The sequence below is a fragment of the Oncorhynchus tshawytscha genome, linkage group LG22 (genome assembly GCF_018296145.1).
Source record: "Oncorhynchus tshawytscha isolate Ot180627B linkage group LG22, Otsh_v2.0, whole genome shotgun sequence".
Classification (NCBI taxonomy): domain Eukaryota; kingdom Metazoa; phylum Chordata; class Actinopteri; order Salmoniformes; family Salmonidae; genus Oncorhynchus; species Oncorhynchus tshawytscha.
This window is the reverse complement of record NC_056450.1, coordinates 7101145-7121959: the sequence shown is the minus strand read 5'-3', so window position 1 is coordinate 7121959 and position 20815 is coordinate 7101145. Positions and strand designations below refer to the sequence as shown.

Here is a 20815-nt window from a genome sequence, read left to right as displayed (position 1 = left end):
GCTAGTCTCGCATTACCACACTGCATTGTCTCGTTCATCACTCGGCTGTTGAGAACGGACATGGGGAAATCGAGGCTAAACACAATCTAGCTAGCACAGCCTGGCCAATCCCCAACTCAACCCAGGACAGTATAGCATGGGCCAGCCCTAGCCCTAGCCCCAGCCCAACACAACCCAGCCCGCATCCAGGTTGGCTGACCTGGTGTTCTGACAAACTGACCTACACACAGAGGGTGCGATACCCTTGAATGAAGATTCTCATCTGCGCCCCAAATGGCATCCTATTCCCTATATGTGCCCTGGTAAAAGTAGTGCACTATAAAGGGGACAGGGTGCCATTTGGGAGTGGGAACACACGCATCAGTATTCTCAGAGAGTCAGAACAGCGTCCCAGTATAGCCCAGCCCCAGCCCCCCACACAGAAGACTGAGGCTGAGTTAGAGTGCTGCATCATCAACCATCAGCCAGCCAGACTGTTCGTTGGCCGGCCCTTCCCTCTCTCTCCCAGTCTCAGTCTTGACACACTCTAACAGAGCCAGTACTGTGTCAGGGGAGGGGAGACAGACCAGCTTTCTCCACATTATATTCTCCTCACATCTGTCCATCCATCCTCCGTACACAGGCTGTTGGTGTGTCTCCTTCATTTCCTTATTATTCCCCAAAGCAATAACATGGTCTCTCATGACTACTAGCAATAACATGGTGTTCTCCCATCTGTAGTATTCTCGGAAGCCATACGCGACTCTCCAGCTGAGGAAACTGTAGATAGGCTACAGAGATGGAAGAATCTTAGCCCAGGGAGGATGACTTCCCTTTCATTAGCTTTTGCCCCTTCAAGCAGTAACTGTTTTCACATCATGGCTGTACAGGGATGCTATAATCTTAGCCAAGGAGGATCCATTCCCTTTGGCAGTAGCACAAGACTTGATGCTGGCCATAATCAGATTCCCCTGTTAGCTGAAAGCTGAGAGGGGTGTTGATAAAAGGCTGGGAGGGAGAGTGGTTGTAAAACAGAGGTTATGTCTAAAATAGCACCCTATCCTGTATATATTACACTACGTTTGACCAGGGCCCATAGGGATCTGGACAAAAGTAGTGCACTTTGTAGGGAAAAGGGTGGCATTTCAGACATAACCTAAAACAGAGACGAAAAATATAGATCTCGTTCCTCCCTGCATTCATGTGAGAGAGAGACAAGAACAGAGTGGCTGGGCGGTGGATTATAAACTGGCTCGCCTTCCCTCTACTGGCCCTGTCTGTTTTTCACATTTCATCAGAACACTTTCTGTCTTGTGCACTGAACTTGTTTGTTACATAACTGTCAGCAGTACTAGATAGAGAGAGGGAGGTAAGTGAAACACACATATACTAGAGCACGCGGGCTCTTTAGAATATAATTTAACATAATTCTACATCATCCAATACAATAACTTCCATAGAGGTTAGCTATAGATGGGCTCTAAAGTGTGACCATTTTGGTCGCAAACGCTCCTAAAGGTTTAGCTGTAAGACCTAGAATATTTATTTGGGAGAACGATTTATTACTTTTTCTTTAAACAAACGTTTTGCTGGGTAGTTGGCGTTAGCTAGCGCTAGTCGGCTGTACCTGCGCCAAAAATCTGGTATTTCTCCTTCGCGATAATCTTCTTTTTAAATGGTGAGCCAACATGTTGTCAGCACTTTTGTTACCGTGATTGATCAAAACGCGTTCTCATGGTTCTCTATTGTCCTTCTGCAGCAGATAAGCGATTCAAGCAATTTAGTGAGCAATTTGTTTGGAACATCGAATCACAATAAAATGGCAGTATCGTCTAGCAATATGTATAGGATCGTGAGAATTGCAACATATATCATATTGGCACATAAGTATGAAGATAATAATTTGTATCATGATGTCCCTGGAAATTCCCAGCCCTAATTAGTAGAGAGAAACCGGATGGTTTCTAGCCCACACTGTTCAAAATATATGACCCATATTACTGGCGCTATGTTTTTTATTACTGTAACGCATTGGCGACTTTTACATTCATAAACCAAGTCGCGGACCGTTCTAAAACTACTAATGGCTAACCATTTGTTTACATCTTATTCAGTTATCAAGCTAATAACATGGTAACTTTACCAGTGTTTCCGATCATTTGGGAGCACAGAAAGAAAGGAAAAGGGATAGCTTCATCAGGAGATCAATGACTGCACCAGATTTGCCAGTTCTTGCAGTGAGATGTTACCCCACTCATAGTAATTAAAGAATGAATGACTGATCTCTTGCATGTTGTCACTCACAACAGTGATGTTCTTATAGAGACAGTGTTGCATGACATTGAAAATGTACCTCAATAGGAAAATAGTAGAAACCTATTCCACCAATGGCTTTGTAATTTCAATGACAGGTATTCTATTAACGTTTTAGCTTTTTATAATAAACCATGTGATTCCTTTGTATGGTGCAGGATGTGCTTTAAAAGTAGACAAAATTCATATAGGCCCAATATAAGCCTTATCTCAGTAAATTTACAAACTCTGCTTATCTGGTGCTCCTAAATTGTATGTTATGCTCCTAACTTTTTTATGTTGGGAGCACCAGCGCTACCAATTACTTGGCTAAAGACCCAAGATCAGGGCCCCCGTCAATGTAATATCATTCATTATGATCTATAATAGTCAGGAGCCATTTTACATTTACATCGACATAGTTAAGACTGACGAAGGAGGGAAGTGGACAGCACTTCAACCAACATGAGACAAGGTGCAGACAAAAATCATAACATCAGAAGGTGCGACTCTCGCTCTTGTGACCTCGCCTCCATTGATTTGTACAGTTTTTCTCCATTTTCATTTAGGTAGTGTAGAAGATATCCATGATGAGAGAGAAGGATGGGACACCCTTGTCTCTTTTACAGCTACACTCTTAGAAATATCTAGCCTATATCAACATGCATGATGACAAAAAACATTTTCAAGGCCACGCTTACACTTGGAGCGGCAGGTAGCCTAGTGGTTAGAGTGTTGGACTAGTAACCAGAAGGTTGCAAGATCAAATCCCTGAGCTGACATGGTAAAAATCTGTCGTTCTGCCCCTGAACAAGGCAGTTGTTCAGGCCGCCATTGAAATTAAGAATTTATTCTTAACTGACTTGCCTAGTTAAATAAAGGTAAAATAAAAAACACACCAACAATGCAACATAATGCATCACAATGCATCACTCTTCACAAAAAAACACACTGTCCACACTGCTTGTTTAAGTCAGCTAGCTAATGCATTTCTGCTGGTTTGCGTTGCCTTATTTCTTCTGCAGGAATACATTTTTGAACAATTAGAAAAGTCTGTCATCTGGAACGTCAGTGTTTCAACGAACAGTGTCTGCCATTAACCTTTTCCCAGTAGCCCTCTAAGCCATTGGGGAGAGGGAGGGAGAGTGAGGTGGACACAGAGAAGAGGGTAGAGGAGAGATGGGGGAGACAAGCAGGTACAACACCTGAACCTCAACAACTAGAGTATTCTAGAGTAATCTGCACTCAAGCACACTAAAACTTTAATGCCTAATAATAATAAAACATATACTGTATGTAGCTTTCAGGGGTGTACCGGTTCACCAAACCCACGATTCAGTAGGTAATGTGGTTTTGAGGTCCCATTTCGGTACAGCAGGAAAATTAAATGCAATTCAAAATGTTCAGCATTCACAATTTCCATGACATTTACTGTTGTGACCAGGTTGTTATGTTGGGCCTCTCAAGTTGCCACTCTGATTCTGCGTTAATAACCATGTGGGAGATGCCAGTTGTGAAGTTGTAAATACGAGTTGGATACATTCATGTGATTTGAACTCGTTGAGAAACGTCAATTGGCTAACGCCCAAGAAGCTGTGTCACCCATAAACTATAAGCACAGCTATCATGCTTGTAAACAAATGATAGAGTTCAAAAACCACATTCATAGATTGCTTTTTATACATAATTGCATTTAACTGCCAAAAATGCTGTTATAAAAAACATTTCCTAGGTGTAGGTGACGTCAGAGGTCACCATGTGGGAGAAGTGGGTGCTCGGGATGATAGACGAGTTTCCCACTAGTAATTACCAGTTTTAGAGCCGTTCAAGTGGATTTTTACCAATCATTTATGGTAAATTCCCACTTCCCACTTGGTTTCGAATGCACCATGATCGTGTCTGTAGAACGGTACATCTCCCACTCTGGGGTAATGGGAATGGCTGTCACTGTTAAGTACGCACAGGGTGCTTTGGCCAATTCATTGAAAACCTATGCTTTGGTTTGTGGGTACTACCTGTTTGCTGGGTACTACCATGCACAAAGTAGATGTCCTAACCCACTTGCCAAAAGTATAGTTTGTTAACAAGAAAATAGTGTAGTGGTTGAAAAAACTAGTTTTAATGACTCCAACCTAAGCGTATGTAAACTTCCGACTTCAACTTTATATATTATTTTCTAGGCTGACCTATTGTTGAGGCCCTTGAGTTTTACTGTATTTATTCGGCTTCAGTGCGGACCGAACTAAGAACCGTGTACCGAACAGTTCGATACGAATACGTGTACCGTTACACCCCTAGTAGCTACTGTGCACAGACCAATCACGAGCCAATAAGCAACTCCTATACCACCAGTTTACACGATGCCATGATCATTTGTGTCATGGGTTTATAATATCTGGAATTGAATAATAATATATACAAAGTGGGCCTTACAGTAAATGTGTCGGCTACAGTATATCATGTGACTGAACAACCCCTTTATGTGGTTTAATTAAATATCTCAACTGGACAACGTGTCAGTATTTTGATATAAAAATCATTTCTTAAATATGCATAAAATATCTATACTGACATCAAACTGTCAAAACCACCAAAGCCATCGATGACAGGAATCCTGTCCTCTAAACCAACTGAATAAGGTTAAAACTCATTGACAATGCCGAACCTGCACAGAAGCTGACTCATTCTACACAGGACAGGACCTGAGTCATGTTGCTTACTATGTTGCTTACCTTTGGGAAAATATTCAGACCCCTTGACTTCTTCCACATTTTGTTACATTACAGCTTTATTCTAAAATGTATTCAATAGTTATTTCCCCCTCAATCTACACACAATACCCCATAATGATAAAGCAAAAACAGGTAGACATTTTTGCAATAGACATTTTTGCAAAAATATAAATAAAATGGAAATGGACATAAGTATTCAGACCGTTTACTCAGTACTTTGTTGAAGCACCTTTGGCAGCGATTACAGACTTGAGTCTTGGGTATAATGCTATAATCTTGGCACATCTGTATTTGGTGAGTTTCTTCCATTCTTCTCTGCAGATCCTCTCAAGCTCTGTCAGGTTGGATGGGGAGCGTTGCTGCACAGCTATTTTCAGGTCTCTTCAGAGATGTTCGATCGGGTTCAAGTCCGGGCTCTGTCTGGTGCACTCAAGGACATTCAGAGACTTGTCCTGAAATCACTCCTGCGTTGTCTTGGCTGTGTGCTTAGGGTCATCATCCTGTTGGAAGGTGTACATTTGCCCAGTCTGAGGTCCTGAGAACTCTGGAGCAGGTTTTCATCAAGGATCTTTCTGTACTTTGCTCCGTTCATACTTTCCTCACTCCTGACTAGTCTTCCTGTCACTGAAAAACATTCCCACAGCCTGATGCTGCCGCCACCATGCTTCCCTGTAGAGATGGTACCAGGTTTCCTCCAGACTAGACACTTTGCATTCAGGCAAAACAGTTTAATCTTGGTTTCATCAGATCAGAGAATCTTGTTTCTCATGGTCTGAGAGTCTTTAGGTGCCTTTTGGCAAACTCCAAATGGGCATTCATGTGCCTTTTACTGAGGAGTGGCTTCCGTCTGGTCACTCTACCATAAAGGCCTGATTGGTGGAGTGTTGCAGAAATGGTTCTCCCATCTCCACAGAGGAACTTTGGAACTCTGTCAGAGTGACCATCGGGTTCTTGGTCACCTTCCTGACCAAGGCCCTTCTCCCCTGATTGCTCAGTTTGGCCAGGCGGCCAGCTCTAGAAAGAGTCTTGGTGGTTCCAAACTTCATCCATTTAAGAATGATGGATGCCACTGTGTTCTTGGGGACCTTCAATGCTGCTGAAATGCTTTGGTACCCTTCCCCAGATCTGTGCCTCAAACACAATCCTGTCTCAGAGCTCTACGGACAATTCCTTCGACCTCATGGCTTGGTTTTTGCTCTGACATGCACTGTCAACTGTGCGACCTTATATAGACAGGTGTGTTCCAAATCATGTCCAATCAATTGAATTTACCACAGGGATGATCAATGGAAACAGGATGCACTTAAGCTCAATTTCGAGTTTCACGGCTGCTAGAATCTTGACTAGAACCAAAAAATGTGATCATATTGCTCCAGTGTACTCCAGTACTCCACTGTACTCCAGTGCTAGCCTCTCTACACTGGCTTCCTGTTAAGGCTAGGGCTGATTTCAAGGTTTTACTGCTAATCTACAAAGCATTACATGGGCTTGCTCCTACCCATCTTTCTGATTTTTGTCCTGCCGTACATGCCTACACGTACACTACGGTCACAAGACGCAGGCCTCCTTACTGTCCCTAGAATTTCTAAGCAGACAGCTGGAGGCAGGGCTTTCTCCTATAGAGCTCAATTTTTATGGAATGGTCTGCCTATCCATGTGAGAGAGGAAGACTCGGTCTCAACCTTTAAAACTCATCTCTTCAGTAGATCCTATGATTGAGTGTAGTCTGGCCCAGGAGTGTTTAAAAATATATATTTCACCTTTTATTTAACCAGGTAGGCTAGTTGAGTTCTCATTTGCAACTGCGACCTGGCCAAGATAAAGCAAAGCAGTGTGACACAGACAACAACACATTTCCATATGGAGTAAACAATAAACAAGCCAATAACACAATAAATAAGTCAATGACACAGTAGAACAAAGAAAATCTATATACAGTGTGTGCAAAAGGCATGAGGAGGTAGGCAATAAATAGGACATAGGAGCAAATAATTACAATTTAGCAGATGAACACTGGAGTGATAAATGAGCAGATGATGATGTGCAAGTAGAGATACTGGTGTGCAAAAGAGCAGAAAAGTAAATAAAACAAAAACAGTATGGGGATGAGGTAGGTAGATTGGTTGGGCTATTTACAGATGGACTATGTACAGCTGCAGCGATCGGTTAGCTGCTCAGAAAGTTGATGTTTAAAGTTGGTGTGGGAAATAAAAAGTCTCCAACTTCAGCGATTTTTGCAATTCGTTCCAGTCACTGGCAGCAGAGAACTGGAAGGAAAGGCAGCCAAATAAGGTGTTGGCTTTGGGGATGATCAGTGAGATATACCTGCTGGAACGTGTGCTACGGATGGGTGTTGTTATCGTGACCAGTGAACTGAGATAAGGCGGAGCTTTACCTAACATAGACTTATAGATAACCCGGAGCCAGTGGGTCTGGTGACGAATATGTAGCGAGGGCCTGCCGACTAGAGCATACAGGTCACAGTGGTGGGTGGTATAAGGTGATTTGGTAACAAAACGGATGGCACTGTGATAGACTGCATCCAGTTTGCTGAGTAGAGTGTTGGAAGCTATTTTGTAGATGACATCGCCGAAGTCGAGGATCGGTAGGATAGTCAGTTTTACAAGGGTAAGTTTGGCGGCGTGAGTGAAGGAGGCTTTGTTGCGAAATAGAAAGCCGATTGTAGATTTGATTTTGGATTGGAGATGTTTAATATGAGTCTGGAAGGAAAGTTTACAATCTAGACAGACACCTAGGTATTTATAGTTGTCCACATATTCTAGCCGGGTGTGCGGGTGCAGGCAGCGAACTGTTGAAAAGCATGCATTTGGTTTTACTAGCGTTTAAGAGCAGTTGGAGGCCACGGAAGGAGTGTTGTATGGCATTGAAGCTCGTTTGGAGGTTAGTTAGCACAGTGTCCAAGGAAGGGCCAGAAGTATACAGAATGGTGTCGTCTGCATAGAGGTGGGTCAGGGAATTGCGCGCAGCAAGAGCGACATCATTGATATATACAGAGAAAAGAGTCAGCCCGATAATTGAACCCTGTGGTACCCCCATAGAGATGGCCAGAGGTCCGGACAACATGCCCTCCGATTTGACACACTGAACTCTGTCTGCAAAGTAGTTGGTGAATCAGGCGAGGCAGTCATTAGAAAAATCAAGGCTATTGAGTCTGCCGATAAGAATACGGTGATTGACAGGGTCGAAAGCCTTGGCCAGGTCGATGAAGACGGCTGCACAGTACTATCTTTTATTGATGGCGTTTATGATATCGTTTAGTACCTTGAACGTGGCTGAGGTGCACCCGTGACCGGCTCGGAAGCCGGATTGCACAGTGGAGAAGGTACGGTGGGATTCGAAATGGTCAGTGATCTGTTTATTAACTTGGCTTTCGAAGACTTTAGATAGGCAGAGCAGGATGGATATATGTCTGTAACAGTTTGGGTCTAGGGTGTCACCCCCTTTGAAGAGGGGGATGACTGCGGCAGCTTTCCAATCTTTAGGGATCTCGGACGATACCAAAGAGAGGTTGAACAGGCTGGTAATAGGGGTTGCAACAATGGCGGCGGATAATTTTAGAAAGAGAGGGTCCAGCCCAGCTGATTTGTACGGGTCCAGGTTTTGCAGCTCTTTCAGAACATCTGCTGTCTGGATTTGGGTGAAGGAGAAGCTGGGGAGGCTTGGGCGAGTAGCTGCGGGGGAGGCGGAGCTGTTGGCTGGGGTTGGAGTAGCCAGGAGGAAGGCATGGCCAGCCGTTGAGAAATGCTTCTTGACATTTTCGATTATCATGGATTTATCAGTGGTGACCGTGTTACCTATCCTCAGTGCAGTGGGCAGCTGGGAGGAGGAGCTCTTGTTCTCCATGGACTTTACAGTGTCCCAAAACGTTTTGGAGTTAGAGCTACAGGATGCAAATTTCTGCTTGAAAAAGCTAGCTTTTGCTTTCCTGACTGACTGCGTATATTGGTTCCTGACTTCCCTGAACAGTTGCATATCGTGGGGACTATTCGATGCTATTGCAGTCCGCCACAGGATGTTTTTGTGCTGGTCAAGGGCATTCAGATCTGGAGTGAACCAAGGGCTATATCTGTTCTTGGTTCTGAATTTTTTGAACGGGGCATGCTTATCTAAGATGGTGAGGAAATTACTTTTAAAGAATGACCAGGCATCCTCGACTGACAGGATGAGGTCAATATCCTTCCAGGATACCCGGGCCAGGAAGATTAGAAAGGCCTGCTCGCAGAAGAGTTTGACAGTGATGAGGGGTGGTCGCTTGACCGCGGGCCCATTGCGGACACAGGCAATGAGGCAGTGATCGCTGAGATCCTGATTGAAAACAGCGGAGGTGTATTTGGAGGGCAAGTTGATCAGGATAATGTCTATGAGGGTGCCCATGTTTACGGATTTAGGGTTGTACCTGGTGGGTTCCTTGATGATTTGTGTGAGATTGAGGGCATCTAGCTTAGATTGTAGGACTGCCGGGGTGTTAAGCATATCCTAGTTTAAGTCACCTAACAGAACGAACTCTGAAGCTAGATGGGGGACGACCAATTCACAAATGGTGTCCAGGGCACAGCTGGGAGCAGGCGGCAACAGTGAGAGACTTATTTCTGGAGAGGTTCATTTTTAAAGTTAGAAGTTCAAACTGTTTGTATAGACCTGGAAAGTATGACAGAACTTTGCTGGCTATCTCTGCAGTAGATTGCAACTCCTCCTCCTTTGGCAGTTTTATCTTGATGGAAAATGTTGTAGCTGGGTATGGAAATGGGAATTGTTGGTGGCCTTCCTAAGCCAGGATTCAGACACGGCGGAGTGTGCTAAAGCAGTAAGTAAAACAAACTTAGGGAGGAGGCTTCTGATGTTGACATGCATGAAACCAAGGTTTTTTCGATCACAGAAGTCAACAAATGAGGGTGCCTGGGGACACGCAGGGCCTGGGTTTACCTCCACATTATCCGAGCAACAGAGGAGGAGTAGGATGAGGGTACGGCTAAAGAATATATAAAAACTGGTCGCCTAGAGCGTTGGGGACAAAGAATAAAAGTAGCAGATTACTGGGCGTGGTAGAATAGATTCAGGGCATAATGTGCAGATGGGTATGGTGGGGTGTGGGTACAGCGGAGGTAAGCCCAGGCACTGAGTGATGATAAGAGAGGTTGTATCTCTGGATAAGCTCGTTATAATGGGTGAGGTCACCGCATGTGTGGGAGACAAAGCAGGCATCAGAGGTATAATGAGTGGAACTAGGGGCTCCATTGTAAACTAAAACAATGATAACTAACCTAAACAACAGTATACAAGGCATATTGACATATGAGAGAGACATACAGCGAGGCATAAAGTAACCACAGGTGTTGATTTGGAGAGCTAACTAAGACAACAACGGGTGAGACAACAACAGCTAATCAGCTAAAACAGGTAAACTGGCGATGAATGGGCAGAGAGGGTCGGTTAACTACACACAGAGCCTGAGTTTGCGGTTGGGGCCGACAGATTTAAAAAAATATATATATATATATATATATTTTAAATAAACAGAATGGAGTAGCGTGATTAATGGACAGTCCAGCGGGCATCAGCTATGTAGCCAAGTGATCATAGGGTCCAGGGCGCAGCAATAGATGGAACCGGGAAGCCGCGGAGTAGCGGCTTCCGGACGACACAGAGTTAGTAGCCCGGGGCTAGCAGACACATTTGCTCCGATGTCCGACGGAGGCCGGTTGAAGGCACAGCGGATGGAGTATTCGTCGGCAGACCTGTCTTGGTGGTGCGGCGGGGCGCCGTGTCGACTAAGGATCCAAGCCAGATGGCGAAAGAGGTATTGTAGTTGTAGTAATTTAGTTTTCTATCGGGGAGATATGCCTGGCTCACGGCTAACTGGTGCTAGCTTCGGGGCAGGGGCGTTAGCCACTATAGCCACTCTGTAGCAGCGGTGATCCGCTGCCAAGGTCCAGAGCTTGCGGCAAGGATCCGGTGGAGTAGTGTGTTATAGCCGTGTTTGGGTGGAGTCCGGGTGAACAACTGAGTAGGCTGGGAAGTGGGCCTCAGGGATAGCTTCGGTACTGGGTAACTCGGTGGGTGCTAGCTAGTTGTGAAGATCAGGAGAATGGTCCAGGGATTATGGCAGGAATCCGGCGTTGTAGTGGAGAGACAGTCCGTTACTGGTAGGCTGGCGAGTATTATCCAAGCTAAAAAAAGGGCTGGTACCTGTGCAGAAGGTAAAGGCCGCTAGCAGTGGCTAACAATGACTAAATAGCTTGTAGCTAATTAGCTGGTTAGCTTCTGATGGCTAGATGGTTCTTGCTATAAGGTCTAGAAATTAAAAATAATAGTGGTTCCGTATCACATTGGGTGAGGCAGGTTACCGGAAGGTATAATTGAACTAAAATGGAGAAGAGATTGAAAATAAAATTTAAATATATACAAAAAAGATGAAAAAATACAAAAGTACACGAGAGGACGAACAAAACACGTCTGCACTGCTACGCCATCTTGGATGTAGTGTGAAGGTGAACGGAAAGGCACTGGAGCAACGAACCTCCCTTGCTGTCTCTGCTTGGCCGGTTCCCCTCTCTCCACTGGGATTCTCTGCCTCAAACCCTATTTCGGGGGCTGAGTCACTGGCACTCTTCCATGCTGTCCCTAGGAGGGGTGCGTCACTTGAGTGGGTTGAGTCACTCACGTGATCTTCCTGTCCGGGTTGGCGCCCCCCTTGGGTTCGTGCTGTGGGGGAGATCTTCGTGGGCTATACTCTGCCTTGTCTCAGGATAGTAAGTTGGTGGTTGAAGATATCCCTCTAGTGGTTTGGAGGCTGTGCTTTGGCAAAGTGGGTGGAGTTATATCCTGCCTGTTTGGCCCTGTCCGGGGGTATCGTCGGACTGGGCCATAGTGTCTCCCGACCCCTCCTGTCTCAGCCTCCAGTATTTATACTGCAACATTTGTGTAGGGGGGCTAGGGTCAGTCTGTTATATCTGGAGAATTTATCCTGTCTTATCCGGTGTCCTGTGTGAATTTAAGTCTGCTCTTTCTAATTCTCTCTCTCTCTCTTTCTCTCGGAGGACCTGAGCCCTAGGACCATGCCTTAGGACAACCTGGCCTGATGACTCCTTGCTATCCCCAGTCCACCTGGTCGTGCTGCTGCTCCAGTTCCAACTGTTCTGCCTGCGGCTCTGGAACCCTGACCTGTTCACCAGACGTGCTACCTTGTCCCAGACCTGCTGTTTTAAACTCTCTAGAGACAGCAGGTGCGGTAGAGATATTCTGAATGATCGACTATGAAAAGCCAACTGATATTTACTCCTGAGGTGCTGACCTGTTGCACCCTCTACAACCACTGTGATTATTATTATCTGACCGTGCTGGTCATATTTGAACATCTTGGCCATGTACTGTTATAATCTCCACCTGGCACAGCCAGAAGAGGACTGGCCATCCAACATAGCCTGGTTCCTCTCTATGTTTCTTCCTAAGTTCCAGCCTTTTCTAGGGAGTTTCTCCTAACCACCGTGCTTCTACACCTGCATTGCTTGCTGTTTGGGGTTTTAGGCTGGATTTCTGTACAGCACTTTGTGACATCAGCTGATGTAAGAAGGGCTTTATAAATCAATTTGATTGATTGATAGCAAAAGGTCTGAATACTTATGTAAATAAGGTATGTTTTTTATACATTTGCTAAAATTTCTAAAAAAACTGTGGAAAAAGTCAAGGGGTCTGAATACTTTCAGAAGGCACTGTATCTTTGATGTAAGGTGTTGAGAAAAAGCAAGGGCAAGAAGGGATGTGTGTGTGTGTGTGCGGGTGATAGAGAAGGGGATACGGAGGAGGTGTGTTTCTCACTTACTTTCTGAGCCTGGTAAAAGGGGTCCAAATCCTCCAGTGGTGTCGCCACCATTCCACTAGGGATGTCGCCATAGATGAAGGGCAGATTCCTCCCAGCCTCCAGGTCACTGTTGGGCTTGGGTTTGTTGTCATCATCGTCGTCACGGTGACTGCTGTCCTGCTTGGGCGGCGGTTTGTTCTTCTCCTCGTTGATCCGGAGCTCGATGTTAGCCAATGATTCCGCGGTAAAATACTTGAAGCTGTCAGGTCCTGGTGGTGCCATAAGGGGTGCAGCCATGTTTTCATCCTGCAGCTACTTGGTCGTCAAGTATTGTACCATCCACTGTAACCAGCTCTGGGGGGCCAAAGAGAGAGAGTAGAGAGGAGGAGAAAGAAGAACAATTGAGCCAAGAGAGGAGTTGAGGCCCTTGAGATTTTGATGAATTGATCTTGAAAATAAAAGGCATAAAATATTTTAAATGGTTTGAATAATTTTTTGCATTTTTTGTAAATGTAATACATGAATTATCATAACAGCAAGATGTATCTGTATGAACTGGAAGTATTATCATTATTATTACTGAGTGTAACTCTTTGTGCATGCACTATGTGCCCTGGTGAAAAGTAGTGCACTATATAGGGGATAGAGTGCCATTTTGGGTGCAGATACTCTCCCCCTGTTTGTCTACAGTAAGGAAGAGCCTCAGAGCATGAGAAGGTATTTCTAGTTCTGTCACAGCAGAGCCATCACAGAAATGGACCAGTACAGTCTAGTCTTGACAGAAGAAGAAAAGAACGGAATGTGTGTCCCAAATGTGTCCCTATTACCTATATAGTGCACTACTTTTGACCAGAATTCTATGGGCCTTAGTCCAAAGTATTGCACTATGTAGGGAATAGGGTACTATTTGGTACGGGCCCCCAGACACTAACACTGAATGAGAGATAAGGGTTTTAATGTGAGATCATCAAACTAAAAATACCAACGAAAACATCAAATAATGATGCTGCTATTTTCGAAACACACTACAGATGTAGAAAGAAGGAACAAATATGAGTCAATGGCTTTCATCTATGATAGATATGACAAGTAGGCTTGATCATTGGTTGCATCTCAAATGGCACCCTAGTCACTACATAGTTTACATAGCCCAATGGACCCTGGTCAAAAGATGTCCACTATACAGGAAGCAGGGTGCCATTTGTGAGGAAGCCATTAAGTGCTGTAGGTGACACCCTGTGTTTTATTAAAATATATATTTATTAAAAGATAAGTATTTTGGGGGGAGAAACTACTCAATAGCGTTTTACTCAGATTGATATATTATTTGTGCTCATTATCAATTGAAGATACTAATTGCATCATTTTTAAAAGGTGTGGTTGATTCAGGCGTGTTGAAAGCAGAGATGTGTCAACTTACTGAAAGGATTATGAATATTCAAAGGATATTATTACGATGATGAAAGGATTTGATGGGTAGCGTCTTGGAGGAGGAGCTTCATCCTGACTACCAACCCAGTATAAAACACTAATATTGTCTACATATGGCAAGCATAGAATTAGAATACTTGCCATTTCATTTGATGAAATTTTAAAGTTTCTCACTGTCACAATCCATGCTAACCATGCTTGGCACAATGTAGAAAACGCAATAATATTATGGTAATAGTATAGTAGTAGTATAGAAATGTGTCATGTCATGAATCTCTGTGCCAATACAGGAAATAAGAGACCCATCTGGCAACAGACCCAGCAGACCACAACAGACTAATGGGATGTGTAACTGTAAGGAAATACCTTCCACTGACCTGTATTTCCTGCTGATTCAGAGAATACACAGACACACTATAGTACAACAGAATCTGTTTTACAACAGCAGCACAATGCATAGCCTATCATTCATAGGCTTCCCCTCGTAAAAGAGGTTTCTTACCTTTTGGGTCTTTCCCGGTTTGATTAAAGGTAAAAAATGTTTTACAATGTTTTGCCTCATAAGTGCATTCATAGGGTCATGTTTTCTAGTTTGACAATATAGACACTTACTTGACAGAGCTAAAGATGCTACATGAGATGGCTACATGAGATGCTACATGAGATTCTACATGAGATGGCTACATGAGATGCTGCATGAGATTCTACATGAGATGCTACATGAGATGGCTACATGAGATGCTACATGATCATGGGATGACATCATGCTTTTAGGGCTATACTGTATTCGTAGTTTTGCCTGCAGCCAAAATTTCACCCTATTCCCTTTACATAGTGCCCTACTTTTGACTAGTACCCATAGGGCTCTTTTCAAAAGTAGTCCAGTGCCTATAAGAATCTGGTCAAAAGTAGTCCAGTGTTATAGGAATCTGGTCATTAGTAATCCAGTGTTATAGGAATCTGGTCAAAAGTAGTTCAGTGCCTTTAGGACTCTGGTCAAAAGTAGTCCAGTGCCTTTAGGAATCTGGTCAAAAGTAGTCCAGTGCCTTTAGGAATCTGGTCAAAAGTAGTCCAGTGCTTACAGGAATCTGGTCAAAAGTAGTCCATTGTTATAGGAATCTGGTCAAAAGTAGTCCAGCGCTTAATGGAATCTGGTCAAAAGTAGTCCAGTGCTTACAGGAATCTAGTCAAAAGTAGTCCAGCGCTTAATGGAATCTGGTCAAAAGTAGTCCAGTGCTTATAGGAATCTGGTCAAAAGTAGTCCAGTGCCTATAGGAATCTGGTCAAAAGTAGTCCAGCACTTAATGGAATCTGGTCAAAAGTAGTTCAGTGCTTATAGGAATCTGGTCAAAAGTAGTCCAGTGCCTATAGGAATCTGGTCAAAAGTAGTCCAGCGCTTAATGGAATCTGGTCAAAAGTAGTCCAGTGCTTATAGGAATCTGGTCAAAAGTAGTGCAGAGAATAGGGTACCATTTGGGACACGTGACTCTTAAGAGAAAAGGATGAAGATACTAAGACAGCGGTCAGGGGGATGAATGAGCCAGCAGCAGCAGTCCCTCCCTTGCCTGAGAGCACACATTGAGAGCCTACACAAACACACACACGCGCACACACAAAGAGAGAGAGAGCCTAATCAGAGCAAAACTCTGACACACTGTCACTACACAGTTTAATCCCACTAATAAAATACCGGAACATTCACTTACATTGGCACTGTCTTACAGTAGCTTGCTTACGGGTTCCCAAAACAGTATAACTATACCTTTGCTTTGAATTTCCTTAAGAAAGTATCAAAACAGCCCCAATTCAGTTGCAATTCAGTAGATCTATTTCCCACATCATACCTCACATAATAGGATACTGTACCGTACATGACATTAGTACAGAATCATGTCGGGGCATCACATCTGTCAAAAGACCATTTCAAAGTGTCTCTAGGAGGGTACTTCTGTCCATATAGCAAAATCATGCTGTCCAGATTACAGGTATGTTAAACACATATCAGAACAAATCGCACATTTTACAAATGGTACAGTCTATAGCCTACACATATCTAACCTCTGAATCAGATCTCTCATCAGACCCAGAAGGTCGAAGGAGGATGAGGCCCAGGCCTACATCCAAAATGGGCCTATCATTCATCATTTAGAAACCTGTAAATATCGAAACTTCCTGCTAACATATTGCAATGAATAACGTTGTATAAATCTCACGATTTCAAATTGAAAGATTCGATTCAACAAACGACAAAAATGTCAGGGTTTGTTCTCATGCTGAATGCTCGTCCACTGTAGAGATTGTATAATTGTGTTGTTTGCATTCACACAATATAACTAACTACAGGGATTGACAACATAACTAACCTTACAGCTCAGGAAACACTTAGAAAATGCTAAAATCTCATACTGCAGCCGAAAATCGGAGATAAGAGAAGGAAAACTGCGTTCCAATCCCTCATCTCACGCTTCTCACGGGCGCTGTCCATTTCAGCACCACAAGATCGAGCAAGGAAAGGGACTAGCGGCTGAAATATCAGGTTACAAAATAGCCGTTTTAATGCGATATCAACTTCGTCACTCGTTTTTATGTTATTGCTTTACACTCAAAAGGGATATAGATGACAGGACAAACAAGACAACAAGATTTGGGGATGCATGCAGGCCATGAGCCTATAGACATAGGCTACAGGGTAATGGCTTACTAACAAGGATATGGGCTGCAGGTGTGGTATAATCCGATAATTAAATATGTCACGTTGATAAAACAAACACTTAACTCATCAAGCAAGATCAAAAAGCACATGATGGTTGTTTAGGCCACAGCGTTTACTTACCGACTTAAATGTTACACACTGGCTGGTGTAAAATAAGGCTATGCATCAGCATAATGTGATAGCAACCATCCCTCATTCTATTCTTACTTGGACCCAATGGGACATACGAAATTAACCGTTTTTCAGTCATTTTGTTTCATCCAGTAGCGGTGCACCAGCATGTTTTATGTAACCATTTCAGACAGAGAGCACCATGCAGCTTTTCCCGTTAACGACCGTGTCTCACAGGTAAACCGGTGGCCAAATGTCCTTAGGCTACCTAAAAAAGCCCTTACATAATGACCACCCCTTTCATTTTCCAAACATACCCTAGGCTACACATTCGGCGTCATGCTTTGATGGCAATCTGTATTCTGTAAAGAAGCAGGCAGGTCTCTGTGGGTTGTTGCACCACCTGCCATTATTCCTGGTAGTCGATGGCCCTATCAATTTCAGTTTATACTATTGTTTACTATATTATAAACTCAATGACACCAATCTCCCTGGCAAAGACATGCACACTAGGCCACTGTATCGTTGTTATCTAATCTCATTTTCACAGGCGCAATAGGCGAGCTATTGCTGAATGGTGTGTTTGTTCTGATGTATAAACATTAATATCGATCATTCTATTGTTGCCAATCGAATTACAAAGTCGGTTTGTAGGCTTTACATAATAAGGCATGATAAGCATCGTGCAGAGATATTGCGATGCACACGTTTAGCAAGCAGCCTACCCAAAAGTGCGGCCCATCAGAGCCTAGGAAACACTGCGAAATGCTGCAGTGGGTGGTTTCTATGTTATGCTCAGGTTTTTCCACGGAGTAAAAGTCCCATCTCGAACACATAGTCCTACCTTGTCGCCATCAACATCATAGACTCAAGAAAAAAATATTGTTCTCCATCATTTTCTCCAATAATTCAGTGTTTCTAGGATATTCTGAGCGTTTAACACGCTGCCTAGTCCTAAAATAGGCTCCTTGAAGGAAGGAGATACAGTATGTAGGCTACCACACCCGTAAAGCCATGTCGACCACCAGGTCGATACCAGGGTATGTGTATGCAACGAAATTACAATGGTAATAAGATTCTTGCTTTGATTATATATTTTTTTAGATGAAAGGTGGATGAAAAAGAGGTGTGAAGGATAGCGGCACCGTTTGAAAGGCTCTGGTACCAACACCCCCCTCCCTACATGTTAGAATAGGCTAGAATAGATGGATGATTTTTTTAAATGCATGGTGGAGGAGAGAATTAGGCTATCACATTAGGCTACTGGTTCCAATCGCCATACATTGGCCCATATTTGCTGCGTGGCATAACTATCACGAAAATAAATACAAATTTAAGCATGAAATCACTCATTTTCGTTTGATAATCATACATTTAGATTTAAAAAAAAAAATGTAATCGTTTAGTTTTTTAAGCAGTCAAAATCGGGGACATCGTCACCTCATAATTTTTCCTATTTATCTGAACAATATTATGGTTAGCTCTGTGAAGGAAATTAGCAATATATCGATTAAGCTTAAATATAACGGGAATCTGGTTTAGGCTCTGGCAGGCAGCCTATTCAAGCAACAAAAAAAATGCTGGTCAGAGAGCGGCTCTGCGACATTTTTATAAGGCTATTGACAGACTATAACCAACCGATTCGTCAAAACATGCAACCGTTTTAGAAAAAGCTAAGAATTCACCTACTTTATAAGCGTTACAAGGAACCCAGAAAGGCGTTGTTGGACTGCAGATGTCGAAAAGATTCGGGAGAAACTGCGGTTGTCGCCATATTGTTGCTGCTATCTTCCCTCTCAGTACTTGCAGCTACCCTGGCTGCATAATTGATGACTCTCAGCAGAAATGTAAGGGAGTGTCGCCAAGTGCCTTTCACTGAAGAAATCAGTGACCACCACCATTCATCTTCGCTTAAAAATAGGCCTATGATAAACAGGTGAATTGTTATCTAACATTTGCTCAAATACCTCCACGAGATGTGAAATCGTTAAAAAAAAGACTAGCCTATAAGACGTTCAACATAGGCACGGCAACTGAATGAGCCAAGCCATATCAGCTGAACATGGTGTGGACCACTTTTTACAGTCTTGTAAGATTTCTGATGGATGATACGCGGTTTACATGGTACATGGTGGGCAAAGTAATGAGTTGTTGGTATAGACCTACAGGAATATTTTACTAAAATGATTACATGAGAAACTTGAAATTGGGCCTAAAATTCGTTGCAAATAAGGATATGCAAAATCAGAAATTAGATTGTAGGCTATGGTAGGATAAACCTATAACATTGTTCAAGAGTATCAACATTATCCCCGTTTTTTTACAAGCCTAGTAGGTTATTGACTCAAGTGACCTCTGCCTGCAGTACTAATTGAAGAGTGACCAAACGTGGTATTACGTCACAATGTCGACACTTTGAAACAATCAATGAAGGAACCCCCGATTGGATCCACCTGTCAGTTTAGTCCATCTAGCCTACATTTCCTCACTCAAATAATGGACTTTAGGGCATTTGGAATCTTTCTATGTGCCCTGTATATAAGTGTATTGTTGTCTGAAGTTTTAGCACCGGGAAGTAAGTCGTAGACTTGTTCGCAACGAGTAGGCTAGGTTTGCACTTGGAGCCGGCGCTAAATGATGCTTGAACGTGGCCTGAATGTGTCTCAAAGTTGCCAATACATTCCGAGGCGATGACGCGAACGCTGATTCTATTTAACTGACACATGGGAGATCTTCCCCATTTCTAATATAAATCAAAACTTGAACTGAAACATAAATGTACATTCTAAACGTCCAATATTCGGTGTTGTTAATGATCGCATGCTGACAGCGGCCGTTGGCAGACGCTCCAGGAGGGTCACGTGTTGTCGGAGGGCGTGATGCACCTATGGTGCTTGGCCTTGGCAGGCCAGCGTGCAGGTGAAGTCGTGGCACCTCTGTGGCGGGACTATCCTCAACAAACTCTGGGTTCTCACTGCTTCACAGTCGTTCCGTGAGTCATTTACAGGCCTGCAAGAATAGGCAGCCTATATTTAGTATATATTTTTATTAGATAAATCCTAGCCTGAATGCCAGTCTGATTGCGCTATCATGCCAACTCCTTGTCACTCATTGTCACGCCATGTGTTTGGCTGGACAACGACAGCAATGTAGTTGGCAAGAGCACACATATATATTGGTATAGGCTAGAGGAATTACTGTAAAGCAGATAAATCCCAAAAAAGTCATAAAGGTATAATTACTTGAGATAGGTAATTGACAGTGCCACTGATACATGCAGGCTTGGCTACACCTTTCAGATTACTACTTTGTTAATTGTTTAGGCCAAATAAGACAATGCTATAACCCTTTGAAATTACACTAGTGACCGACACACACATGCTGTCATTTTTCCTAGTCATTGCCCAATGCAAAAAAATCTGCTATCACTTTTCTGCTAAATACAGCCATTTTTGTTGTTCACCCCAACTCTCTTTTCTGCTGCACCTAGACCCCATAGGATGTCCAGTCTACGCATGTTGGCAAAACTCAATGTGCTAACAGTGCTATGTTACAGAGGTCCGAACTCATGAGTTTGACCACCCCAGCTTCTCCAGTGACCTACCTCTTCTCCGTCTCTGCTCTCCACTGGAGTACACTGACTTTGTCCAGCCTGTCTGTACAGTGGAAGACGAGATGGAGGAATTCAATTTAAACCTCAATTTGTGTTTTGTCAGTAGCTGGGGCAGCACTTATTTC

General features: G+C 43.4%; 1 protein-coding gene across 1 annotated transcript in view; it reads right to left on the bottom strand.

Annotated features, from left to right (window-relative positions):
- Nucleotides 1-19020, bottom strand: part of LOC112221659 (sodium channel protein type 8 subunit alpha) — an 89543-nt gene extending 70523 nt beyond the window's left edge. The window contains exons 1-2 of the mRNA XM_024383871.2: nt 18767-19020; nt 12844-13176 (exon numbers count right to left, since the gene is read on the bottom strand). Coding sequence (XP_024239639.1) covers nt 12844-13119 — 276 coding nt within the window. The 5' untranslated portion in view covers nt 13120-13176; nt 18767-19020. The remainder of the gene's footprint in view (nt 1-12843; nt 13177-18766) is intronic.
- Nucleotides 19021-20815: the final 1795 nt, after the last annotated feature.